We start from the raw sequence: 27776 nt of genomic DNA, 5'->3' as shown, positions 1-27776 counted from the left end.
CAGATGGAATGGGAATTTAATATATTATATTTAATTTAATTTAATATATTTCATATTATATATTTCATATATTATGAAAATCATTAAAGATGTTAATATAACTGCATTTGAACTGTCCTGTAATGTTCGGGCTCAGTTTTGCAGCACATGATGTGCTGGTAGTGGTTTAAGAATATTAAAATGCAAATATTATATATATTACATTTACAAAATACAAATATTATATATATATTACATTTACAAAATACAAATATTGCATTTCTGTTATCGCCATCAGCCTATTATGCTTTGAGTCTCAACCTTTGTTTGGTTGGAAGTACTAGACACAGAATGGCTGAATGGCCAGTCTGTAGCATTGTGGTTTCTGTTCATGACTGGGACCTACAAGGTCAGTACTTCAATCCCCAGTGCTGCTGTTGAGCCCTTGAGCAAGGCCCTTAACCCCACATTGCTCAAGGGGGGGATTGTCACCTCCTTAGTCTAATCAACTGTAAGTCACTTTGGAGAAAAGCATCAACTGGTCTAATGTATTCTGGTCCTTCTGTTCTTTTGTAATTTGAGTGGAGTTAATGCTCCACACAAACGCTTTACTTACTTTGCTTCCTCCTATAATTTGCATTGTGGAAGCCCTTTGCTAGGGTGGCATATTATATGTAAATGTATAACTGGATACACACTGAACTTCAGGATCGGTCCCATGCACTGCACTGTCCCAGGTTGGATTCAAACCCGGAACCCCTTTGGGTATAAATTGCTAACGTTTCCTAATCTCGATGTTTGTCACATTGCCTACCTTTTTTCTTTGCATGCACACCAATAGCCTGAGAGTAAACAGTTTAAGGCAACTTCTCTAATACTGAGGTTTACGTGGATTCTTTTAATAATCGGTCAAAGCACGTCATTGAGCACGAAGAGTATATTCATCTGTCCAAAGATGACTATTCTTATTACTAATTGCACCATCACTGCACACTGCTCTGACTGTTCACCATTTTGATTTGAGTATGACTTTGGGTTCACTGTATCTGGTGACCTTTCACATTCACAAATTAAAGCTGAAATAAATCCAGGGCGTGAAATCAAAAGATTGAGAAAAAATCTAGTTGTCTTAATCGCATTGACTGATTCTGATCTAAGATAATCAGATAAAGGCTTTTACGTATTGCCTTAATTGGGTTAAAATCGAGTTATTGGTGTGCATGTGAGCGTAGCCATTGGCACCACGTAGAAGTGGTAGTGTCATCTCTGGGCACTGAAAAAGAACACCTAAATGCTGATGATCTTGTAGTGTTTGCTTTCTATCATCAAAATGTATATCAGGCACGAACAGCTGACAGAATGTGCATTATGAGAGAGGCTGGATCTTACCGGACTGATACGCTCTCTCTTATTGGCCGTAATATCAGAATTTTGGCCAATAAGCTGTCAGCATAGAATTTTATACAAAATCTACTAGTGGCTGTTATGGCTGAGCCGCCCATAGTTATGGCTGGGCTTAGTTGGTTGTGTGAAAAAAATTTAACAGTGAGCTATTTTGTGTTTTTCAATTACTCTTGTTTGCATGGTATTTGTGGCAGTGGTGCTTTATAATGTTGTCTTTGGTGTGGTGCTACATCTGAGGTAGCGACTTGGTAGAAAGGGAGTGGTCAGGTGTCTGTTCCAGTTATATGAAGATACACTAGATAGTAGTAGATAGTTGACGGAGGATTGTGCAAAGGTTGTCCCATGTTTGGATGCAGGAAATGATGCCTGTTGCTAACTATCATTAGCCAGTCATATTTTAAAGTCAGTTTGTGTTCATTAATGTAACAGGGGAATGAATGAGTGGGCTATATATAACATCACCACAGTCATGGTATATAGCAGTAGTATATCATAGCCTCTCCCCTTCCTTTCACTGTTTGTTACAGTAGATGTACTGTATCATTCAGAAAATTATATATATATATTTTTTTGTTTTTGCCTCTTATTTTTGAAAGTGCAATATTATTTTTATTTGCTTGGGTGAGGAATCCATTGTTTTTCCACTGAATGAGATGCTTTGTTTTGTGGAAAGATAAACACCTGGAAAAGTAAACTCATCTTAGAATGTTTGTGTACAGGTCTTAAAGACGGTAAAAATTATCTGAAGAGAAATCATATTTATTTGTGTTGACAGCTGTGAGACATACCGAAAAGCACTTTATATAGGACTTTAATACTATTTGTATATAAAGAAAATAACATATATACTGTTTGCATAAACATGTCTCATTTGCATTACCAATGCACAGCTATGTCATATTTGATCAATGGGCTCCCCCAGTGGAGAAAGTGTGTATTGCAGCCTTGTGGCATACAGTACACAAACAGTAACATGTTGGCCAGCCGAGATTCCGAGCCTAGTGTGGACAGATTAAGGGGCCTGTTCCACAAAGCAGGATTACTTAGTTAGCCAGATAACTGCACAAAGTAAATCCACTCATTTACCTCATTCCAGATTTGATTGGGGTCCGGGTTTTCCTCAGTTTCCACTGGCAAACTCAGTAATCCTGCTTTGTGGGGAACAGGCCCCTGTCCAATGCTATATTATTTCATAGAGTGATTCTGTGCTAAATGTAAATGTTATTATTGATAAACTTGCAATTGAACAGTATACATTTTGGGCATGTAATTACAACCGTTTTATGATTAAATGATTGGTTCTTGCCACCCAGCTCTCGTATCTCCCAGTGTAGGGTTAGCTGAAAAATGACGCCCCTCCCCCCACCCCCCCACCCCCACCCCCCACTCCAGCCCCTTCTTAATCCTGATTCTCTAGCACTGTGCTTACATGTGATTGCGGTATATTTCTGGGTAATGATCAAAGACTATATAAACAAGCGCTTCCAGTTCAGACCTGAGCTCTACACAATGGCAGGGTACCGTCAACGCGGTCCCACCTCTTCTCCTCTGACTCACTGCTGCCCCCTTCTGGCTTTTTAAGAGCCTCTCCTCCCCAATCCAAGAGTTGTAGCAAAGAAGGCCCCTTGACTCTTTTCTGCACCCTGTTCTGTTATTTATTATTATGTTCATCACTTCCTTTCTTCCACCTGCTCTGGGGAATTAAAAAAACAACAAAGTAATCCTAATTCTTGAAAATGGATACAAAAAGGGCTCTGAAATATATCGGTTTGCGTTGCGAGCTTTGTGTCCCCGGCAAGGTTAGGGTAATTGCACGGCTTATCCGCTTCATGGACGGAGGACCCTCCACAGTCCTGCACTTGTCCATCAGGACTGGAACTAAGATGGAGGAGAGGCCATTGGTGCGGTTCTGGCTGAGCACTGGTCCGAGTCGTTGTGTAATTCAATGCATGCACATGTTCCTGAGAAAAGTAGAAATTGTTTATTCTATTATGGTGTCTCTTGGCATCCATTGTTTGTCATTCAAGCTGTACTTATTTTGTGTTGTTGCTGTTTTTTTTAGGTTTTTTTTTTGGATGAGCAGCAATGAATTGTCTAAAATGTTTGCCATTTTTTTATTTACTGAATTGGTCAATCAGTGAGAACTTAGTATCAATAAACTCGTAAATTACAGGCATATTCTTTTATTATCTTTATTGTTACAAAAATAATAATAATAATAATAATCAGCATTTCATCATTTGTCTTATTAACCAATACATTTCAATGCAGATAAATGATTACCAAAGCATTTTATTGAATTTCAAAACTATCTTGTCCGTATTGAAATTAATATTTTATTGGATTAAAAAATGGCTGTGATTTTAGGGGACAAATGCTTGGGGTTTGCTAGCAAATCAGATGAAAATGAAGATTGTCCATTATGCATTATTCAGCAGTAACTCTAGAACATATGAGCTTAAAGAAAGAAAGTGGCTATGTGTCTGTGCTCCATGTATCCTTGCCTACATGTAACAAAATAGATAATATGGCAGCTAACCTTTACAGCTCTATCTGAGAATGACCACACTATTTCACTTGGTTTGGGAAACTGCAAATCTACTGCACTATATATAGTGCTGTAAAATGAGCTGGGAATTTCGGAAACAAACTGGCTTCTCTAACTCCAGTGTATTTGTGATTAATAGCCAACAGAACTACCAGACATGGTAAAAAAAAATTATTTGATGAGTGCCTGGCTTGTTTTGCCTTTCATGTGGTTAGGAAAATAGGCTGTCTTGGGCATTGAACAGAACTGCTTTACCAATGGTCCAGATAACTAAAGGTATTACACATGACAACAATTGAATTTGGGCACAGCGCCTGTAATCAATTTTACAATTTAAACTAGCTAAAGAAAAGAGCTAATCCTGGAAATGATTGAAAAAAAAAAATGTCTTGGCTTTTCTTTCTTTAATTTGAGTATTTTAAATGTACGTGTTTGACTTTCTTTCTGTGATATCGGTTCCGAGGGCCGACTTACCACGGCCCGGTGAACAGTATTACTACTCCAGTATGAATCCAAGTGCTGCTTTCACAACAGGCCACTGCCTGCCTGTCTCCAACATCCCTCAGTCCACAGTCCAGTAACGCGTGCCCCTCCACCTGCCCTCCCGCGCCCTCCGATCTCCGTGTTTACATGTGGGTGTGCACGTCCGCTCCACCGAGCCTGTCATCCACGTGCTTATTCCACTCCTGTCACGTAATCGAGCGGGGAGCCGAGTTTACAGTTAGCCAGTCAAACTGCAGGGTGTCTCATGGACCCATTTGCCCACTGGTGTTGTGCTCAACTTTTATTTTTATTTTTTTCTGAGGGGGGGAGGGTAACACTGGACATTTCTACCAGTTTCTACATTGCCGATCACCAATTATGCTACAGTACAACACGTCTTTCAAGCTAACTCCACATTGTCCCGTGCGGCGATGGCATCCGCTGACGTTCTTGATTATTAAAAATGACATTAGACCTCAGTGTAAATGCCTGAGGGCGAATAGTAGTTCTGAGACACCCTTTACACATCGATAGGCCTATCCAAACCCTCACAAGAGTGCCCCTAAAGAAGAGCAAGCAATACTCAATCTACCAGAGGTATAGGCCTAGTCTTTGGGTTTTATGTTTAGGCTAATCTGCTGAAAGTGTGTAACACATTCTGTTTGAATGTTTTAAAAGGGGCGGATGCAGACCAATGGATACATATATCACAATACCATGTGTAGATGTTTTACATTCAACATTTTGTGTTCTCTTTCCCAAGGTATAAGTATTCTGGTAGACATGTAGTGTGAGTTCCTCTGTACTTATTAGTTATTTATTAGTGTGTGCGTGTGTACTTCTGTGTACACCTGTCACCACTGGAGGGGAAAGGGGCCAGGGTGGAAAGAGGATGTCTGTAAATAAATCCAATATAATAAAATTAGTGCTAAGCTGTTTATTTTTTGTGTCAGTGTGAAGTGAATATTTTCCAGATGTAGAAATATGTATTATCTATTGTGTTCGATGAGATATTAAGAGAAGAAGAAAAAAATAGTAGATGATAGTAGTTTTATCTTACATTTCAAATGCTTATATATCTATGGCTTCTGGCGTACCTGTACCATTTTATAGATCTGTCGGCACAAAATGCAATAAACTAAAATAATTTTATTACAGCTGTGTTTGTGAGTGTTTTCTTTCCATTGAATTTAAGTTTGGTGAAATGTTAAATATTTTTTTTTTTTATAATTAAGTTTATTTCTGCCCCAGTGCAAACAGCTGCTGGTATTCCAGAGAATGGGATTGGCAAATTATCTGAATCTATGAAATTTTGACATTTTGGAGGGGTGGGGGTAGGGGGGGCATTAGGATGATTCCAAGGGCCTTGACTGAGAGGAGCCCTCAAAACCTTGTGCTGTAATTGTGCAGTGATGGCCTATCTGTTTATGGGGCCCAAAATCCTCAGTGGAACCCATGGTGCAAGTTCCAATGGTAATTTATGGTCTGAAACTAACTATGATCTGGCAGGTGAACCAAACCGATCCCGTTGATCGGCTCATGGTGTGTCCTTTCTTGAGAAACCCTGTGGATATGGGCACTCTTTCTGCAGACGCATTGCCAAAGTATAAAACATTAATATTCTAGCTCATTCAGAAGAGTATGTTCATGAATGTTATCGTTTTCCAGGCAGCCTATCATTCATCTCAATAACCTTCTAATTTATCTCAATAAATCACTTCATTATCATTTTTCACTGTGGTTTTTCCCTCACTCCACAACAGAATCACAAGGGGAGATTACAATTGGCAATGAAGTACAGCGATGAGCCACAAAAGTTCAGGAAGAGGGTTGTAGGGACTCATGAGACCAAGACTAGCCTCCACAAAAATGACGAAAAGGCATGCAGAGAAAGAAGGGGTCTGCTCACAATCCAAAACGAGCTCATCTGAAGCCCGGTGGAGGAAGTGTCATGGAGTGGGCTCACTAATCTTTATTGATGATGTAACTCACACAATCCAAAACGAGCTCATCTGAAGCCGGTGGAGGAAGTGTCATGGAGTGGGCTCACTAATCTTTATTGATGATGTAACTCACACAATCCAAAACGAGCTCATCTGAAGCCCGGTGGAGGAAGTGTCATGGAGTGGGCTCACTCATCTTTATTGATGATGCAACTCACACAATCCAAAACGAGCTCATCTGAAGCCCGGTGGAGGAAGTGTCATGGAGTGGGCTCACTGATCTTTATTGATGATGTAACTCACACAATCCAAAACAAGCTCATCTGATCAAGCTCATCTTGATGATATAACTCATGATGGTAGCAGCAGGATAAATTTGTAAGTCTACAAAAACATTCTGTCTGCCAAATTACGGAGAAATGTGTCCAAACTAATTGCAAGGAGCTTCGTCATGCAGCAAGACAATGACCCAAAACACATTGCCAACACAACAAAGGACTACATTTTTGATTGGGTTAAGGTCTGGTGATTGATCAATTGAGCATGCATTTTACCTCCTAAAAGGAGATTGAAGAGAAAAGCCCACAAAACAAACAAGTGAAAGAGGCTGCAGTAAAACCCTGGAAAAGCATCACAAAAATGCAACAGGTCAATGGGTCGCAGGCTTGATGCAGTCATTGCAAGGTCATTTATTTTCATTTACTTAAATACTCTCTAATACTTTTGCTCACCGAAGAATTGGGTGGTCTGATACCAAAGGTGCTATGTTCTTAGTAGTTTAACATAGTATTTCTGCATGGCAAATACTTTACTTGTAGATGTAGTAGTGCAATATAAAAACAACCGACCCAACTGTCATGACATGAATGCTGCTTGTTATGAGTAATTGACTCATTCATTGAAAGGGGCGTGTTCAAAATAATAGCAGTGTGGAGTTTTAATTAGAGAATTCATTCATTCTGTGAAAAAACAGATGTCATTAATTGCCCTTTTTTAAGGAAGGGAAGCAAATATTCCACACATTGTTATAAAATATATTTCCTTCTGAATCGCTAAGTAAAATGGGCTGTTCCAAACTATATTATAAGATGCTCAGCTAAAATGATCTCAAATGTTTTAAAATGGCAACAAAAACCCAAAAAACGGGTCCAGAAAGATCAAAGATGATCTACAATTACCTGTAATTGACTGCAGCTGCAGTCATAAGACGTTTGATCCAAGCTGAGCTATCAGCAAGAAGCCCCCGTAAAGCACCATTGTTGAAAAAATGGCATGTGCAGAATCGGTTGAAATTTGCCAAGGAACACATCGATTGCCTCAAAGAGAAATAGCTTAACATTCTGTGGACTGATTGTTATTGTTATAAATTGATATTTTTGGGTCTAGTGGTGGTCGACAGTACGTCAGACGACCACCGGGTACTGAATTCAAGCCACAGTACACTGTGAAGACAGTGAAGCATGGTGGCGCAAAAATTATGGTATGGGGATGTTTTTCATACTACGGTTTTTGGTTCGTATACCAGGGATCATGGATCAGTTTGAATACATCAAAATACTTGGAGATTATGTTGAAACATGTCGAAGAGGAAACGCCCCTGAAATGGGGTTAACAGATTAATATTCTTTTTCTTTGCTTCCTGTAAAATAATAATAGACTTGATAAAATTTGTTAATGCTTTCATTTGGAATTGAATGTGTAATGTTTCCACTACATTTGAAATATGGAACTAAAAAAAAAGTTGCTCTTTATACACTTTAACGCACTATTTATTTGAACACAACTGTATCTAGGTGTAAATACCAGGAAATAAGCGGTAAATTTCTGAACTCTTCGCATGTTCATCTTTTTATCTTAATGTCTTCTCACTTTTAAAAAAAATCTACAAAACCTGCAGATTGCCCAAGCATTTTTAGACCCCATTTTTGTAATCTCAAAAGTTTGTAGACGTCCCCAGAATTATAATAGAAACCTGAAAACGGCAGTTACAAGTATGACAATGCATCAAGCCAGGTTTTCTTCCATTTCAATGAGGTTTATTTCAGTGACACTGAAATCAGCTAGTATTTACAAGCACATGGGCAACTGTAAAAATAAAAAAAAGGATGACAGAACTACTAAACTCTACCGATAACATAAACTACAGTGGACAGTATCACAGTTCAGGTGGTGACAACTTGATTTACAAAGTAAAGTCACATTCTTCTGGCATGCCATTGCATTGCTTCCTTTTTCGCCAAAATCAACCACCAATCAACCTACTAAGCAAAATTAAGCAAAGGCTCTAATTCAACAACAAAAACAATGTCCGACTACACAGTGGCCCACAAAATCTGAAGCAATCATGCCAGAATTCCAAAATTAAAATAAAATAAATCTTGAGGAACGTCTTTAAAAGCATTCGCAAATATAGCCAAAGAATAACTCCAGGCTAATTACGCCTACATTTCCAAAGCCTTAGTCTTGCGGACTTGTCGCTGGGCGGTGAGCGTGGTCAGTAATGGCGGGCGTAGTGGGCCATGGGGGGAGGCTGGCTGAGGCCCACGCCGGGCCGAGAGACAGGGACGTTCCCGGGGTTCACTAGGTGGTTTATGGAAGGTCCGCTTTGAATGAGCGTGTCCAGGGCCTTCTGGACGCTGGGGTTGTCGAAGTTGATGCCCGCCCCGCTGCCGGCCGGCCTCACCGACAGCTGCGGGACCACCAGGCGGCTGGGCGGGGGCCCGTACGGGGAGGGGACGCCGGCGGGGGTGGCCGGGGCCCGCAGGGCCGGCCTGGCGCCCAGCATGCCCGGCCCCGGGGCGCCGGACTGCGGGGGGATTTTGGCGATGGGGAGGCCGGCCGCCTGGCCGGCCATCGAGGCGCCGTAGGCCTGGGCCGGGGTGGGGGAGACGCCCGTCCCGCTGTTGAACAGACTGAGGATCTTGGCCTGCAGCTCCTGCTGGTGGTTGGAGGGGGCGGCCGGGGCAGAGGCGGGGGCCGGGGGCAGATGGGCTGTGTGCGCGGCGTGGGAAGCCAGGACCAGGTTTGCGGGGTGAGTGGGGTGCGTCGGGTGTGTGGGGTGTGTGACGTGCGCGGTGTGCGTGGGATGGGCGGTGTGTGTGGGATGGGCGGTGTGCGTGGGATGGGCGGTGTGCGTGGGATGGGCGGTGTGCGTGGGATGGGCGGTGTGTGTGGGATGGGCAGTGTGTGTTGTGTGTGTGGTGTGTGTGGAGGGGGGTGCGCTGGGTATGGGCTGGGCAGGAGGAGGAGCTTCGAGAGTTGCTGGAGCTGCAGTATGGGACGCTGTAGGATAAAACACACACAGGATCAGTCAAAGGGTTCGACAACAGGGGCATCTCACCCCTACACTGATGAAACGCTTCCCTGCGTTTCATCAGTGATAACATTTTGGACAACCAAACAAAAATGACAATGACAAAACAGAGAACGCCTTAAACTGGTGCACGTGTCATCACGATAAAATCAGAGCCAGCATTGAGAATCGAGACAAAGACATGAAGGAACGTGCTCAGGTTGGCTTAACCAGGCCAGACTATGAGAGCTGGCCATCTGAGGAACCTAGTGCCCAGGGTGCTTTCTTTTAAGGGGATGAATATAAATTGTTGCACATCGTTTCTGCTTTCAACGCCTTAATGTAGGCCTAAGTGTATAATGAGAAATCATACAGGCCACTCCAAAATGAAGTAAAATAGCTTAATGTGCAATGCCACAGCAAAATGTTGAAATTGAAAAGTCTGGAGCACTGCCAACACAAGCATACACAGGCTATCCTGGCCATTACTCATTCAGTCCCTGGCTGTCACTTGCATAGACGCGTAACAAACATAAGGGCTGAATCTGTACTGGATATGGGCATGTAAGGGGGGTGGGGTGGGATCCTGAGACGTAAACGCAGCTCATCCCATCGGAGGAGAGGGCCAGGGGCATACCTGCGTGTGGATCTCCGCTGGCTCTCACCAAACGCTCCCTCTTATCCCGCAGGTACTCGATCAGGCCGTCCAGCTCCTCCAGAGTCAGATACCTGCAGGGACACCCAACGGCAGAATGAACATCCAACACGGATGTGGTGCAGCGCGATTACAGTGCAGGTGAAGGAACATGGAGCTGCAGGTGATGGTTTGTGGAGGTGGTGTAGTGTGATGGTTTGTGGAGGTGGTGTTCTTGTGTGATGGTTGTGGAGGTGGTGGAGTGTGATGGTTGTGGAGGAGGAGTAGTGTGATGGTTGTGGAGGAGGTGTAGTGTGATGTTTGTGGAGGTGGTGGAGTGTGATGGTTGTGGAGGTGGTGGAGTGTGATGGTTGTGGAGGTGGTGGAGTGTGATGGTGGTGGAGTGTGATGGTTGTGGAGGTGGTGTAGTGTGATGGTTTGTGGAGGTGGTGTTCTTGTGTGATGGTTGTGGAGGTGGTGGAGTGTGATGGTTGTGGAGGAGGAGTAGTGTGATGGTTGTGGAGGAGGTGTTGTGTGATGGTTGTGGAGGTGGTGGAGTGTGATGGTTGTGGAGGTGGTGGAGTGTGATGGTTGTGGAGGTGGTGGAGTGTGATGGTTGTGGAGGTGGTGGAGTGTGATGGTTGTGGAGGTGGTGGAGTGTGATGGTTGTGGAGGTGGTGGAGTGTGATGGTTGTGGAGGTGGTGGAGTGTGATGGTTGTGGAGGAGGAGTAGTGTGATGGTTGTGGAGGAGGTGTAGTGTGATGGTTGTGGAGGAGGTGTAGTGTGAAGGTTGTGGAGGAGGTGTAGTGTGAAGGTTGTGGAGGAGGTGAAGGTTGTGGAGGAGGTGTAGTGTGAAGGTTGTGGAGGAGGTGTAGTGTGATGTTTGTGGAGGTGGTGCAGTGTGATGTTTGTGGAGGTGGTGCAGTGTGATGTTTGTGGAGGTGGTGTAGTGTGATGGTTGTGGAGGAGGTGTGTAGGTGTTGCTCGGTGGAGGTGTGTAGGTGTCGCTCGGTGGAGGTGTGTAGGTGTCGCTCGGTGGAGGTGTGTAGGTGATGCTCGGTGGGGGTGTGTAGGTGTTGCTCAGTGGGGGTGTGTAGGTGTTGCTCAGTGGAGGTGTGTAGGTGATACTCAGTGGAGGTGTGTAGGTGATACTCAGTGGAGGTGTGTAGGTGTTGCTCAGTGGAGGTGTGTAGGTGATACTCAGTGGAGGTGTGTAGGTGATACTCAGTGGAGGTGTGTAGGTGATACTCAGTGGAGGTGTGTAGGTGTTGCTCAGTGGGGGTGTGTAGGTGTTGCTCAGTGGGGGTGTGTAGGTGTTGCTCAGTGGAGGTGTGTAGTGTGATACTCAGTGGAGGTGTGTAGGTGTTGCTCAGTGGAGGTGTGTAGGTGTTGCTCAGTGGGGGTGTGTAGTGTGATACTCAGTGGAGGTGTGTAGGTGTTGCTCAGTGGAGGTGTGTAGGTGTTGCTCGGTGGGGGTGTGTAGGTCTAACCTGCTCTCGGACAGCAGGGTGATGGCAGGTTGTAGAGAAACTGGGTGGCCCTCCCTCTCGTGCTCCCTCATCAGCACGTCGTCCGCCATCTTGGCGGCTTTCCTGGCGATCTCCTCGCGCTCCTTATCCCGGTGCTCAACCTTGAACTGGTCATAGTTGTGGGCCACCAGAACCATCGCGTCCTGCATGGGCATGTTCCGATGCTCTGAAATTTCAAGGCCAAAAGCAATCAAGTCGATGGAAGATAAAAATAAAATATTTTTAAAAAAGAATTTTAAAAAAAGGGGTTATACTGCCCAACATGCTGTCCTCATCAAGTTCACAAAGAACTGGAACCTCTCCAATAATGAAGCCTCTTTAGTAAGAATCAAAAGTACATTCTGAATTACAGCTATTTATCAGGGGCACTGTGAATTTTTGCACATTCAGGCAGAGCCTGAGAATCTTGTAAAAAGCAGGTCAGAAAAACCAGTTAAGTAAACGGAATTTAAGCAATTCAGTTCAAAGGTAACTACATTCGTAATGTACAAAAGTGCATTACGACTTAGTGCCACATAACCATCATGTGGAATCGATGTAAAAATCTACTGACGCGATTGCAGTGGGGAAGGTTCCTGACAAAAAACCCCCGACCTGGTCCTCTCAATAAAACCAGCTAACCATCCCCAAAGTAATTCGCCTAAGCCCTTCCCCCTCCACGGCTCTCAGGCGTCCCTACCTTGGGGCGTGCCGAACAGGATGTTGACGGTGCAGGAGCGGTGCACCTGGTGCTGCTGGGTGATGATGATGGCGAACGGGGTGCGGGCCCGGCCCACGTCCTCCAGGGCCTGCGTCAGGGACACCTCGGTGTTGAGGAAGATCAGGTCCACCACCATGCCCAGGTCCCGCACCTTCCTGCCCACCGTCTCCGCGTACTCCCTGGAGGAGGGAGATTCACCAAAGCGAGGTTGTGTTTGAATAAATCTAACAGGTTAAAGACGAGAGCGCAATGGGCCGCAAGTGCACTTCCGGTTTCTTCAAACTCAGACTTAGGATGATACCATTTCCACTTGCAATTTTCATAATGCTGAAGCTATGACATTCCATATGAAGATTCACTGATTGCCAGCCCAATACATGGTCACCGCTGATGTATTACTAGGGCTCCACACAAACCACAGGGCACTCTCACAAAGCACGATTGGGAAAGACAATCTTATAGATGTACAAGATCCAAGAGTCTAATTTCCTTCAGCAAAAAGGCAAAAAGGCAAGAATCACCGAGTCTCAAACCAGATTCAGGGCTGAGAAACCACCGACCTGCAGTGTTTGCATGCAGCGTTGTGCGTATCACCAGAAAACCTTGCCAGTATTGCCATTACTGTGCAAATTCTATATAATGCTACTTTGGATATGCAAAAATTTTTTATGAATGCAATACTCTTAATTTCAGACCACGCAAGAATATCTATAATGCAAATATCTATGCCTCCTCGACAGCTTAAAATCTACCTTGGGGCAAATGTAGGCACTGGCTACTCCGCCTGAACTGGCAGGAAGTCGATGGCACTTGTCAAATCATAATTTAAAATAATTCGTTTTTTTAGCTGATGCAACAGCTGTACAGATCTCATCATGGCTACACCAGGACTTCGATCACCAACCTACCAGGCCTGGTCATTTGTACCTTAGCCACTAGGCCACTATTGACAGTTCATACAATTTGCAGTGTGTTGAAACCTGTATTGAAACCAGCACACCCAGTGGCCCTTCATAGCAATTGGCAGCAGGGGAAATAACAAGATCAGATTGACAGCAACATACCAGAACAAGCTTTTCAGCCAAACATGGTTTGGGTTCTAACGCCTTTTGAATGTTTATAAAGTTTCATAGATTTGTATTACTGTTCTAGGTCAGTATAGTCAACCTGCAGGGGGAATGTTCGTAACCAAGCGTCCGTTATGCGCCCTTTCAACCGCCAGCCCCCCAGGGACAGAGCGTCCGCTAAACTATTGCAATGTGATGTTGTCGTGGTTACCAGCCGCGGCCCCTGAATGACAGCCTGGCACAAAATGGCGGAGCGCCTCTCACTCACTTCTGCTGCTTGTTCACCACGATGACGGAGCAGTCGACGGGCCGCTCGGAGTCGTAGCGCCGCTGCAGCTCCTCGTAGTACTGCCTGTACAGCTCGTTCCTCCTGCGCTCCTCCACCCGCGGCCGATCCTCTGCACACGCACACACAACGGCTCAGCACAGCGCTGCCACAGCCACAACAGCAGCTTCACATATCGCATATAGCGGAGTCGTTGTACTGCGTTTCTGCACATTTCTGTTATATCCAGCTACAATTGCAACTGCCGGCCAGGTTTTTGTCCACCTGTTACTCAGTAAAGCATATTCCTGAGTCTGGTTTAAAAAGTGCCATACAAATACAATTCCAGGGAGCCGAGTCCAGGCTTACCCTCAGCCTCCCGCCGCCCGTTCCAGGGGTCCCGGTAGCGGTCCGGGTACGGCTCCTCCTTCTTGCGGTAATAATCGTCCACGCGATAGTACCGGTCATAACCCTCGTCCCTGCAGCCGAACAGAGGAGCGGCCAATCAACGGCAGCTCTGGGAGGTGGGCACTAACCACTCCAAACTCATTCAGACGGGGATCAGTTACAGATCCCGACTAATCAAACCACATCCTACATCCAAAAAAGGGGCAGTTCACCCCCAAAAATGAAATGAAGGTACATTTCCACTTAAACTACTGCAATGGAGCCCGGCAGAAAAAGAATTCTGTCGATGCTCACGTCTATCCATGGGATAAATACATTACGGTTGAATCAAATATACAGTTTAGGCAATCTGAAGGCATGGGCTGAAAGCCCCATATGGCGTGCTTGACGAGGGGGAACTATAGCAAATATTCAGCACACAACACATTTCAGCAAAACCATCTCGATGAACAGATAATTCTCAGTGGAAGTGGAAACATACAATGCAGTCCAAAAGTATCTGGACAGTGCACATTATTTGTTGATTCTGGTGTGTACTCCAGCAAACAATCACGATGTGGTTAGAGCAGACTTTCAGTTTGAATTCGTGGCAATTTTCACTGTTCACACTCAATGTGTTGGAGTACAGAGCCAAAACAACAAAATGTGTCACTGTCCAAATACCTGCACTGGATCGTGGTTTCATTTTTGGGTGATGTTTTTTGGAACAAAACCGGATTTACAACACCCCCTTGGGGAAAGAACACACATGAAGCTTGTTTCATATGCAATAACCAAATGAAAATTTTTGCTCCAGTTGACAGCCCTGCCATTGTCAATAAAGTTTGTAGAGCCAAGAGAGAAAATATAGCTGTGAGCAGCAATTCCCAGGGTCCAAGCAGCATAAGACTCAAATGTTCCAACAGACATGCTGGACCATGCCATTAACCGAGGAACCTGTCTGGCAGTGATTTGAGCAATATGAGCAAGTGTAAAATTGGTTTTGTGTGTTTGAAATGAGAAAATAAGAGTATGCGTGCTAGCACATTGTTCAGAAGATGCCTCGTGTAAACTTTTACATTTACGCAGTGCATATTGTGAAGTGAATGGTGTGTGTGTGGTTTTTGGGTATGCATTTCTTTGGTTGTGACATGATGTGGTTCTGTGTAGGATGGAGTGTTTTTTTGCAGAGTATTAATTGGACTATATAATAAATGGAAAGAGTCAGGAAATGTATGCGTGAACACTCGCTTTTGAAGCTGTGTGTTCTGTTGTAAAAGAGCTTGAATGAATGAGGTGCATGATATTTCAATGAATTTGGGGATCCGCACACTATGAAAGAATGCAATGGTTTCCATGGCGACTATTGACACTTATTATGCAACCGTCTAGAATTTATACCCATTTGAACAACATTTCAAATTGATTGATTGGCACGTAGCTTTGGTGTCATTTGTTGTAGCAACTATTCCTATGCAATTTAGATTGCCGTATGCTTTAAGGGAATACACTGGAGGTTTTGCATCAGTTCAAGTTACTGTTCATGAAGTTATTCAAGCTTTCAAATTTGGAACATCATTCTAGCGAGGCCTTGTCAGTGTGCACAAAACATTTCAGAATGATTGATACAACGGTGAATGATATTAGCTCATTTGCATATCAATTAGTAAACAAAGCAAATGATTGGCTTGTAGCTGCCTTTTTTTAATTTTAATTTTTTGATATATTTTGTTTTGCCCCATATTCAGAAACTCCTACACTGACGTGCCTACACACAATTTAAGCATTTAATCATAAGCTCAATCAGCTCAACTGAAAAAAGTTTTTCACATATTAAAAATTGGGTTTAAAAAAGGGTGTGTTCAAGCGCTTGTGGAATCTGTTGTTTGACAGATTGCTTTCAAATTTGGAATATCCTGCCAGTGAGGCCTTGTCAGGGTGCACAATACATTTCAGAATGATTGCTGCATCAGTGAATGATATAGCCAATTTGCATGTTAATTACAAAACGAAGCAGCTATGGACGCCATATTGCAGACAATTGTTCGGGAGATTAGACAACCATCCTACCACATTTGGAGAACTTCACCAATTTCTAGAGATCAAAACTCTTCAGGCCATATTCCAAAAACCCTTTCATTTTTATAAAGCTTTGGGCACAAGAACCTGTCAAAACAGTCTCACCTGAAGGCGGGGTCACCTCTTGGATCCTTCTCTCGGCTATCGGAGCCACGGTACCTATTGAAGTTTGGATCTCTTGGGTCATGCTCCCGAGGGTGTGCCCCCCTGGGCTCGCGGCCAGGCTCCCTCACATCACGACCCGGCTCTCTGCTGTCACGACCCGGCTCTCTGCTGTCACGACCTGGCTCCCTCATGTCACGACCTGGCTCCCTCATGTCACGACCTGGCTCCCTCACGTCACGACCGGGTTCCCTCATGTCACGACCCGGCTCCCGCATGTCACGACCCGGCTCCCGCATGTCACGACCCGGCTCCCGCATGTCACGACTCGGCTCCCTCATGTCACGACCAGGCTCCCTCATGTCACGACTCGGCTCCCTCATGTCACGACCTGGCTCCCTCATGTCACGACCTGGCTCCCTCATGTCACGACTCGGCTCCCGCATTTCACGACCCGGCTCCCGCATTTCACGACCGTCCCTATGATCGCGGGAGTCCCGGCCGTGCATGGGAGAGCGAGAGCGTGTCCGGTCATCCCGTACATCGCCATATCCACCGTAGGGGGGCCTACAGGGGACAGAAATCATCGTTAAATGAGAATGTACATTAAGCCAGGACATCAAAAACAAAAATGGTTTGTTGAATACATATAAAGTCTTACTTGCAGAAAATACGATAATCGCATAGAGACGAGAGAACGCAGGCAACTGAATATGACGCAGGTTTACATGGGTAAGGGATTCAGAGCAATCGCCTCTTAAATTGAGGCACAAATAAAAATCCGATGGATGGGGAATCACAAGGTCGATTTCAGAAATCTCCGCGATATCACGACGGATAGATGCAAGATATTAAATGCCTTCAGTGGAACACACAGCAACATAGCAGCTGCAGTGATGATCAGAGGACTCTTCTGAAACTACAGGTCCCGGCAATATGGCCGGGGAGGGCATTCTCCCGAACTGACAGGAGTCTTTTCAGGTTCCCCGTGGGGAAAACCAAACCTCCCCACCACCCCCCACTTCACGCAGGGCTCCATTTTACTTCGCAATTAGAATGAAACTGGGCAGGATTCTTGAAATAATTACACATGATTTTTACAAAGACATGTAAAATGCCTGCAAACACATTCCTCCATTGTCCTTGAAAAGGCATTTGCCCAGTGCACCAAAGAACAATTCCGGAGGGAACAAATGGTATGGTTTGAGGTTTTGTTAAAAGCCATATTGATTGTTTGAAAATAATGAGAATGCATTCAACCCTATTCAATCAAATAAGAACATAAACAACGGTACGTTTATTTTCAGAAAACGCGTAAAGACAAGCCTAAACTGAAGTAAAAGCAGTCCTAGATTCTGCAAAATGAAGTGTACACGAGTGAAATGGAGAATTTTTTAAGGGTCGGGGAGTTAATTTGACATCAAATGAGGAGGGACGCCTGGGTGAAAGCATATTGATTGGAGGGGAACGGAAAATTTACATCTGATCGACGTACTGGTACATCTTGTTTTCCAGGAAGTGAATGAGGGTGGAGGATATTTAAATTTTCTGCATTTGGTTGCAATATATACTTTAAGATGTGGTTATGGATATGGTTATGAAGAATTGGCTTAATTGAGGAAAAATTGGATATCGTTTTGAGCTTGTCTTTAAAATGTGCAGATTTCCTGTTCAAACGCGCATCTGCATCATGCTTGTAAAAAAAAATAAACAAAATAAATTGCTCGACATTCATAGGAAGCATTTTTGGGCCACACAATTATTGATGAATACACCGTTCAAAAAAAGAAAACATTTTCCACACAAACACAATTCCACATTTTATTACCCATCAAGATACCAAACATTTCAATTGAATAGCAGAAGGCCTGACAATGCAGTGAAGTGCATTTCATAATTACAGCCTGAGAGAACGATATTCTGATTGAAGTCTGAAGAGCCGACTCCAAATTCTGACAGCAAGAGTCGAGGAAGAGAAGGCCGGCATAAAATACTTAAGACAAGGATACCCACAGATAAGTGTTTTTTTTTCTCTTCCTATTTTATTTCAGCACTTTTATTTTAGAACACAAAGCACAACTGGAAGTGAAGAAGCTCGCCACGACCAAACTTAAACTCGTTAAGACGTCCGTGATGTTGACCAAAAAAAAAAAGAAAGAAAATAATGATAAGTAGGTGAAACTCCGCCCTGTACTCAGAAGGTGCTCCTTACGTAAAGAATGATTACCAGAGAAGCGGAAACGGTCACTTCTTCACACTATAGGCACTGAATCGTTACATTACCTGCGTGGGGGGCTCTGCCGGGACTGAGCCTTACTCTGTCGTCGCTCCGCAGCCATATTTATATCTGAAAATAAACCAATCCAAACGTTCAACTTAATCAAAAAATCTCTCACCACAGTTCATGGTGGCATGGATTAACCCCCCCCCGCCCCCGTTGCTAAAACCCAAACAGATTCATAAGTTTCTTTCAAATCTATTTCCCATAACGTATGCAGATGACATCAGAATGGATGGGGAGAAAATTCCTTCTAGGACGATTTGTGGACGATTGAGAATGCAGACTAGCCGAGATATGAACGGTGTACTCTGCAGGGTTGACTGTCAACAACTGTGCAATTTCTAAGAATGTTCATGAATGTTTTCAAATCCTGAAAGATGCCCCCTCCCCCCCCGGCCCAAAAATAGTTGGTCAGTCAACGACCTGCTGAAATCTATGACAATATCAATTTGCAACATGTAAAATAACCCAATAAGAGTAAATGTACCAGACACTCCCTCGCAATGAACAATTCATGGATCGTTCTAAATACACGCCAGAAAGCTTGTAACCTTGGCCTGTGGAGGACAACTTTCCCATAGAACTCAATGCATTTTTCAGCCAAATTTTTTTCTCTCTCAGGTCAATGACAAAGGATAAAAATACAGCGATAACACTGGTTCATTATAGTTAGTTTCTGCTCAAATTGAGCTCATAGGGATATTTTTTCATTTGCTTATTACCCACCAGGGATAAGAAATTTGAAGGTTGTCAAACCTCGATCAGATCACTTTGTTACTGGCAAGCTTATTTATATGATAGAATGCATTAAAAGTGAGTGATATAACTAACCAGTGAGCTAAAAAAAAAAATCACAAGGAACAGTTGTGTAAAGTCCAAACTAGCAAGCCACGAGGTACTTTACAACAACTTGTATATCCCAGCCAACTGGTTACATCATAACTCTTTTGGACGTAAAGTCATTCTGAAGACGAGCGGATAATCAAAGATGAAAACATTTACTTGGCATTGTAGATGGTTCGCTAGCTAGAACGCTCTTGAAATACCTTATCCATAAATGAAAACACTTGATTACAGAGTTGCAAAATGCCATGGTGTTACCTAAAAATGATGCTGTGTGCAGAAAATATGCTTTACCTTTAGTGAGTGACTGACTAGGCAATAGGCCTAACGTTGTTAGCCATTTCCATTGTGTCACCGCTTTTATGTTGGCAATGCATAAATCAAGAATATTAGTAGGATTTAAAGTTATAGCTAACTGAACTGAAGCACAGCTTGTGCAGATCCTTGTTTTCTTCTGTTACAGGTTAACAGTCCTAACTTCATATGAAAACTGATATTGACTGGGAACCATCATATTTTTTAGTGGATGCCCTGTCAACCTGTGTTTTACCAAAAAAAATCTATGTGTTGCTATGGCCGCTTGTCCTCTAACATGTCATCGCCAAGGAAACTCACGTGATTAAGAACGATCCATAAAGAAAAGGCAACACCTTTTCTACCGGGAATAGCATTGCTATACATTTTCAATATCCTGGAATTTTAACACGGTCTACAGGCAATCAGTGTATTTCAGTTCTACAAATGAGTGACAGCGCCAATTGTCAATCTCAATTTTGAAACCGCATCAGGAGAAAAACAGGAGTTTGTCTTTTTTTGGTCTTCCACACCGTAGTCATATTGTGCTAGCATTAATGCGAGCAAGTAAACGAAGGCTATACATTTTCGTGAATATTGCCTCATACCATTTTTGACACCTCACATTTTCTTTTGGGATACAGAGGTTAAGACTCTTGGTATTTACTTTCCTTACAATATAAACCGTTGATTTAAGTTCACATTACACACAGTGATTAGGAATGGCTTTGAGCCTTCCTGGTGATATCGCACGTTTATATTACTTTGATCAACGTTGAGGTACTCCACATCTGTAAGAGCATCAGGCAAGAATGGCCACGCAATGAAATTACTTTCATTTTCCAATAGTCGTAAATGGCTAGTGGACCCAGAAGCCATTAGCTGGTCTTGCTTTACAATGACCCACATTAAATGAAGCAATAGTAGCGCTTGCTACTATTCAAGTTAACTCCATTATGGACCAAGAGTGGTTTATCCACCTCCGATTCCAGGTATCAGCAATACAATATAAATTGCTTTCCATTCCTAATTTATTGCGCTACGGCATCTCAGGGGCCACCAGAAGCATTTCCAAAGACCTTTTCGTTGTTAGTTCATCTGACCCCAAATGCAACTGTGATGAATGCCTTTTGTATGCGGGTTAGCCAGAATATGGAGATTCAAAACTATTTTTTTTTTTCCAAACAAACTTTCTCAGACAAGATGCAAACCAAGAAACCGCACCCATACCAGTTACAACCGACGTCTTCAAGGGGTACTGCATGGGTAATGCGCCCTCCAGACCACCCGTTACATCCCTTAAGGAGCCATTTCTCTGGTTTCCCATTATTTTGGCAGGTAAGTATCCATACTGTATTGAGCTACATTCTGATTAACACAATTCAGGCACATTTACGGGAAAGGGTTCACTGCGGTGTTTTGTTTTTGTGATTTGGTTCTCTTTTTTTACCTGATGAACTGATCATTTTGGTCAGAAGCCAGTTTGTAGACTGCCCTTTGATGGCGCTGTAAATTTGATGCACGCATTCATTCAAAGACATTTAAAATTCAGTGTCCAATCAGTATTTGTCACAGAGAACTAGTAGTGAATCTATTGTAGTCCCTCTTCCCACAGTGAAAGCTCAGTGTGCTTCAAGACCTTTCAGTAAAAGCACAATCAGACCACGTCTGTCCAGTCCAGCACTGTGCACCTTCAGCCAATGCATCCAGCTGCCGATTTTTCGTTATGCACTGAACACATTTTTCCAGTTAACAAAACGAAGCGGCACAAACAAGGAATATTCACAGGGCACCAAGACACAGGACTTTAGTGTCCAGTGGCATTGAACAAAACGGAAGTTAAAAGTGGGACTCAACCATTTTAAATTATTCAGCCTTACTTAAATCTCAGTGCCCTCATTCAATTGTCTTAAGAATCCAGTCAGACACACAAGCTAAAGGGACGCATTGCTGGCTGCAGATTTTTATAGTTCAGCATGTGTCTGCATTTAAAGTCAAAATCAGCAAGACTACTTCACTCCAGAGATGTGGTCAAATAGAATGAATTAATGAAATGCCTGTACTGGTGAAAGCTGTGCCTCTACTGCCATTAGGACGGCTGAACAAACTTCAAAAGAAAGTGGTCACTAGGCTATGCAAAAGCATTCAGAGGCTTTGTTCTCATCATTCAGGATGTCCCAAGGTTCCCATATAAAATGGCTAGGAAGACAGACGAATCAATCCAGGTCATAATAAACCGGCATCCATCAGGGTAACACGTTTTAAGTTTCTAACAATATTTTTCCTTCTGCTAATGCATTAAAGCGTGCAAAATGCTTAATACATTGGTGATCCCACAAATTAATTGTACTTTGTGCGATAATGAAAGGCCTCCAGCTCATGAAAGCTTGTGCCAAATTCGCAGTCATTTTCATCAGTAATTTTAAAGGCAATCCCACACTGAAGCATAATGACTGCATCTATGCAATTATTTTTCTCCGAGTAAATTTCTAAAATGTGAGATCGAACACCAGAAGGGGGATAAAGTTCTCGATATAGAGCATCATCATGCACGTTCATTACCACTACAGTACCCCTTTCCTCTCCAAAAACCAGAAAAACATTGGTTCATTGGTTAGGAATTCCCATGACACAACATTCCCCATTTGCAATTTTTTTATTTCTTTTTTTTATTATTTTGTTGCAATTCAGTTTAAGGTGGGCAAAATTCACCGTCTGTCTGCGGGGTCTCGGGCAGCCAGGGCCGCTCCATCGGAGCCTTACCTAGTTTATACCCTCTATAAAAGCGACCGTTTTGTCCCGCCTTGGCAGCTTCAGCTTCCTCGGCTCGCTCAAACTGCACAAATCCGTACCCGCGGAACATGGACAGGGCTGGAAAAAGGAACAGGCGTTTCTGGGGGGAGGGTTTTTTATCTTTCTGTGTTTTTATCTTTCAGCACGCTTTTTCTTTCTGTGTGCTGTTCAATCCAAGACACACCTGTGCCTGACCAAATTAACAGTGCCTGACTTCGAAATGGCACGGTCTTCATGGGAATCTTTAAAATACGCGTTAACCCTTTGAGCACCGGGGGGGGGGGGACGAGTTTGGGTTTTCGTCCCGTGTAAGCGCACACTGGCTTTTCCTCTGAAATGCGTGCAGCCGTGATCACCCGCCATTCCAGCGGCTGAAGTCAGCCAGCATTGCGCCAAAAGACTGCAGGACTGGAGCGGGTTGCAAGGGCATGACTGGTCAAAGGACTGCCTGCTGCAGAGGATAGCTGCGCTTTTACGTTGAATTTAAAATCAGAATCAGAACTCAACACTAACAATTTAGTGTTGCATTCTGATTTGGTGCAATTAGACCATTCAGGCTGATGTTTTGCTAACTGGACAAGCATACAGTCTTAATGAACAGAGGCTTTTCAAAGACAGACTGAGAAAAGACACAAAACCTTTTAAGAATTCAAATTCGACATACAACTAGGGGGCTCAAAGGGTTAACACCAACTGAGTGATATTCAGGTCACAGATAATCAGGATACAAACTGAGTGAAAATGAGACGTGCCGCATTGATCAGGGTATAAAATAAAAGGCAGCACATTACACGTGCCACCAGAACAGGCTACATTAGCAGCACAGCATTTAATAAAAATCTCTTTACAGGAAAAATAAATCCACAAATAACAAAAACAGGTAAAATGGCTTCAGTTGTACTGGAGTAGTGAAGAATTGCATGTGGACTACTAACCATTTATCTTCCCGTACGGACTGAACAGATCCTCCATGTCCTTCCTGTCCATTAGGGTTGTTGGCAAATTCCCCACAAAAATCCTCCTCTCCAAGTCGCGGGGGTCATTGCTGTTGGTGGTCTGGTGAGAGGGGCTTCCGCTGCGGCTCCGTCTGCGAGACATGCTGCGACTACACTCGGCCCGATCTTAGCACTCGGTGGTGCACTTTGCGTTGCACTTGCGTCGGTTTTTTTTTCTTTTTTCTTTTTTTTGGGGGGGGGAGGGGGGGAATTCGGTTTATTTCTTTTGTTTGTGTTTGCGTCTGTGTGTGTTATCCCAGGTCCTAAAAATTCCAGTGCGCCAACAGAAAGGAAGAAAAGAGAAATCCCACACATGAAATGTCTCAACAGGGGGGGACATCACAAAATAGTTATGCAGAACATTTTCAGGGATGGAAAAAATAAGTTGGATAAAATGCACAGGAACATTTTTTTGAAAACACCACTGTCTTTCGCAGCTACACGTTCGGTTTTATCCACGACACAGACTTCAAGTTTTACAGGGAAATTTTAAAAGCGCATTTGTTTGGTTCAACACAACCTTGCGGTTTACGTACGGAAAACGCAATGGTGCCGACGTGTGCTGCATGCATTTGAAGCAGCATAAAATCGTTGCAAGGAAAAATTTACCCGACACATGCACGACGGCGTTAGGGCTGGAAAGCAACAACCAGCTGTAAAAGGCATTCCCCATAATATCATAGCGCTGACCAACACTACACAAAACACTTGCAGCTAGGGCTGTCACGATCACTGTATAACCGTCATACCGCGGTTATGAAAATTCACATCCAAATTTACCATCAGTTCCTTCCCATGCAAATGATGCCCGATAAAGAAAGTCACTTGTGTATTTCAAATATAGAATCAACCGGTTGATGCGTCTTCTAAAATGTGCTTTTCCGCATGCTAGTAGGACAGAGGGGAACAGGGCTCTGAACGCAAGAGAGAGCGCTTGAGACTGAATATACTCCATTATCGTTTTATGGTGAGACATGTAAACACCACATATATTATTGGCAATCCAGTCATTACTTAAAGAAATGTATGGCCTGATGGTGACGCTACAGGAAAAGTAATGGCTTCAATGGGTTTCTTCCTCTTGGGCGCATGAATGTACACGGCAAATTACATGGCAATCTCGCCATGTCCGGCATGGAATGACAGATAAACGCACTGTCCTCATTTCATAATGGTGGAGGTAAAAACGGCTCCCATAAAACAAAGTGAATGAGGTCAGGAAGGTAATACCAGTGATTTGGTTTACGGTTATTCGGTAATCCGAAATAATCGTGACAGCCCTACTTGCGGTCAACGACTTTCAGTTAAATCTTCATCAGGAATATATAGTAGGCTGACTGGTGTGATTTTGGTACGAAAAGGTCCGTCCGGCGCCCCGAAAATCTTCGTTTTCTCCCAATAAATTACATGCTCTGAAATTAAGCATGTCCAGCGAGTGCGGAAACGAGCGGATGAAATCCATATAGATTGTGGAACACCGTCGGTCCTCCGTTGAACTTAGTGCCTGAAAAAACATTTTGTTTTGTTGAAGTTCGAGTTTTAACGTTACTACACGAATGTAAAGTAGCACCCCGTAGTCCAGATCCCTGGATCAGTCATTCGCAAAGGGTTATGCTCAAAATCGTTTCACACTCGGGTGAAGTGAATGCATGCTATGCTAGCAAACTTATCAACAGATGCTCAATGTTTGCTGCATAACTTAAATTAGCTAGAAAGTTACTAGCACTCGTAACTATCTTTCCAAATTCCAAGATAGCTCACGATGTTCCGAACCAACAGCTTTGGTTTCCGCGCGTGTGTGTGTGTGTGTGTGGTGTGGGGGGTGTATAAAGTCTAATTCCTTCCGTTTTCATAAAAACCTGGTACAAGACTCGTACGCGATCCGTTTCAGCATAGGGACACGGTAATGGTGCTCCCCCGTGAGCATGGTGGGGAAGCTGTTGCTAACGAGAGTAACCGGCCAGGCTCAGCCAAAAGTGTTCACGCACGTAGGCCTACAAACATCGTTTTATATAGACGGTATCAGTTTTTAATGAATGTTAAGATTAACCATATACAAACTTAATTGAGATTTGCCTGCACAACACTATGCTACTGTACTAGGTGCTGTTCGCAACATCGTGGGCTAACACGGTCTTTCGAACGCAGAGAAGTTGTGTAGTTATGTTGGTCCCTATCATTATTGCGTCAATTCACGTCAACCAAAACGTTTTAGGGTCTTGCCAACAAGCAACCATTCGTCAGGTGAAAAACGACCATTAAACCGACGTTAAATTCAGTTTGGAACGCAGTGAGTCTATGTTAAATTTGCTCATGACGAGTTGCCCTTGAAGAAACGCATATTAATGCACACGTTACATAATTTTACTGCGCTGACCTAATTGATTTAGGCTGTACTCGATTACCTGTCTAGTAACATTTAAATGATACATTTGTTTGCCCGGTAACGTTTGAGTAAGCTTAGCCTAGACTCCACAAGTTACGTAGGCGACGTCAACGTGCGCTTTGTTTTACAGACACACAATAGTTGACAAATTTTAATTGAACCAACAAACAGTAACGTGCAAGAGTATCCAATTAGCAACGAACTAACTTACCTACCCGTTAGCAGTCCAACGAGTCCGACATGCTTAGTGGTCCGTGATTGCCTAGCTAGGTTAGCTACGTTGTCACCGCCATTTTGTAGCCAGATATTTACAAGTCCTACACAAGTTCAATTTTGCAGTCATCACCTCATGAAGCCCGTGACCAATATCAGTCGCATCATAAAATCGAAGGGTCATTCGTTGTGGAAAAGCAGTATCGATGAAGCAATCGACTTCGCCAAAATCGTGTTTTCGCTGACATTAGTCCGTGACGCCATTATCGTTAGTTCGCCAAGTAACATTACAGTTACGATAGCTAGGCTAGCTGCTACAAAATGTCGTCGCGATAATTGAAGATAACCAAAAATAGACCTGCTTTGTGTATTTTCGTGAAAATGACCACTTTCGGAAACTATAGCACACGAATGCGTAGTTAGTGCAAAGCTTATAGACAAGTTTATCGTTGAATATTTAGCCAGTTAGCATATTCTGCTAACAGGTTAAACAGAGAAAGCTTTAGCTAGCAAGCCAGCGTCTTTCGTTACTTGCTAGCAAGCTACCTAATATATAACGTTACCTGAATGAATCGATAACGAGGTAATTCTAATAATAATAAAAACTTCCATACCTTCACGAACTTTGCTTCCGTCACTCTTCAAACAATTTGCAACTTCGTATTCCTTCAGACATTAGCTAACGTTACACATTCTTTGAGTAATTTTGCCTTGCCCGCGACAAAAGAGCGCCTTCTTCGGTGGTGTGTGGGATCATAGAGTTATGATACAACATAAAGGCACACTCTGCCACCTATAGTTTTGGAGTGTGAATCCGGACCATGATTTTTTTTTTTTTATTGTAACAAAAACAAAATACAGGTGGCAAAAAAATAAGTTTCAGCAATGTACATTCCAACTAAATCGCTTAAATCTCTTAAAACGAGTGATTTAAGAGAACGTGGCGCATTCACCAATTTAGGTTATTTATAATGCTCTTGAGGTAGGAATAACATTTACGAATGGCCCCGACCTGTCGTACAAGTCATGCAAACAAGAGCCTGCACTGCATGTCAGTGCAACTCGCCTGCTGCACCGAATTTAATTTCAACTTTCAAATTAGGTGTTGCGGATAAAATATGAATCAAGATTAAGCAACAGCATTGCTTATTTCTTGCATCAAATGTTTTCAGAAATGTATTTCAGTAGATTGTTTCGGAGAAAAAATATTATGTTTTCCAAGAAACAAATTAACCACAGCCTATCAAATCCGGTATCTGTCATCCCTTGTTCTTGTTAACCCCATTAACCATCTATCCGACTGAATCCACCTACAGTACCGTATATACTGTATTATATCTGACAAGTGATTAAGTGCGTTCGTTGAATACAACATGGCACACTCGTGGGAGCCATTTATGAGAAGAATGATTTTTTTTTTCTTGCAGGAGGCCTATTCAAGCATAGTCCATAGCAAACAGAAGTTCAAAAACAAAATGAAGAAATAATCCATACTATGAGGGACTGCTAGCATCTGAACCATATACGCCAGCATCCTTTAATTTTAATCTATCGGACC

General features: G+C 43.2%; 1 protein-coding gene across 6 annotated transcripts; it reads right to left on the bottom strand.

Annotated features, from left to right (window-relative positions):
* Positions 1-8371: 8371 nt before the first annotated feature.
* Positions 8372-26968, bottom strand: ncoa5 (nuclear receptor coactivator 5). 6 transcript variants are annotated; one of them, XM_061219486.1, is made up of 11 exons: positions 26833-26962; positions 23560-23882; positions 22595-22702; positions 18697-18760; positions 16417-16980; positions 14215-14324; positions 13849-13978; positions 12493-12692; positions 11775-11979; positions 10287-10378; positions 8372-9639 (listed from the first exon to the last, which is right to left on the bottom strand). In XM_061219486.1, exons 2-11 carry the CDS (start codon positions 23720-23722, stop codon positions 8852-8854), a joined length of 2424 nt encoding a protein of 807 aa, XP_061075470.1. In that variant the 5' UTR covers positions 23723-23882; positions 26833-26962; the 3' UTR covers positions 8372-8851. The 6 variants fall into 6 exon arrangements, with proteins under 6 accessions (XP_061075470.1, XP_061075471.1, XP_061075472.1 ...); XM_061219487.1 differs by lacking the exon at positions 22595-22702; XM_061219488.1 differs by lacking the exons at positions 22595-22702; positions 23560-23882 and having other exon boundaries at positions 26833-26968.
* Positions 26969-27776: the final 808 nt, after the last annotated feature.

This window comes from Conger conger, chromosome 14 (genome assembly GCF_963514075.1).
Source record: "Conger conger chromosome 14, fConCon1.1, whole genome shotgun sequence".
In the NCBI taxonomy this organism is placed as follows: Eukaryota; Metazoa; Chordata; class Actinopteri; order Anguilliformes; family Congridae; genus Conger; species Conger conger.
Note: the sequence above shows the minus strand (reverse complement) of the source record. Positions and strands in the feature narration are given on the sequence as shown.

Bases quoted from the DNA above. Each gene is read 5' to 3' on its own strand.
- ncoa5 (XM_061219486.1), bottom strand. From the start codon at position 23,722: ATGTCTCGCAGACGGAGCCGCAGCGGAAGCCCCTCTCACCAGACCACC. The intron at 14,325-16,416 runs GTGAGACTGTTT...GTTCGGCTGCAG, and splicing joins AGAGGTGACCCCGCCTTCAG to GGACGAGGGTTATGACCGGT. The intron at 10,379-11,774 runs GTTAGACCTACA...GTGTCCCTGCAG, and splicing joins ACCCTGCTGTCCGAGAGCAG to GTATCTGACTCTGGAGGAGC.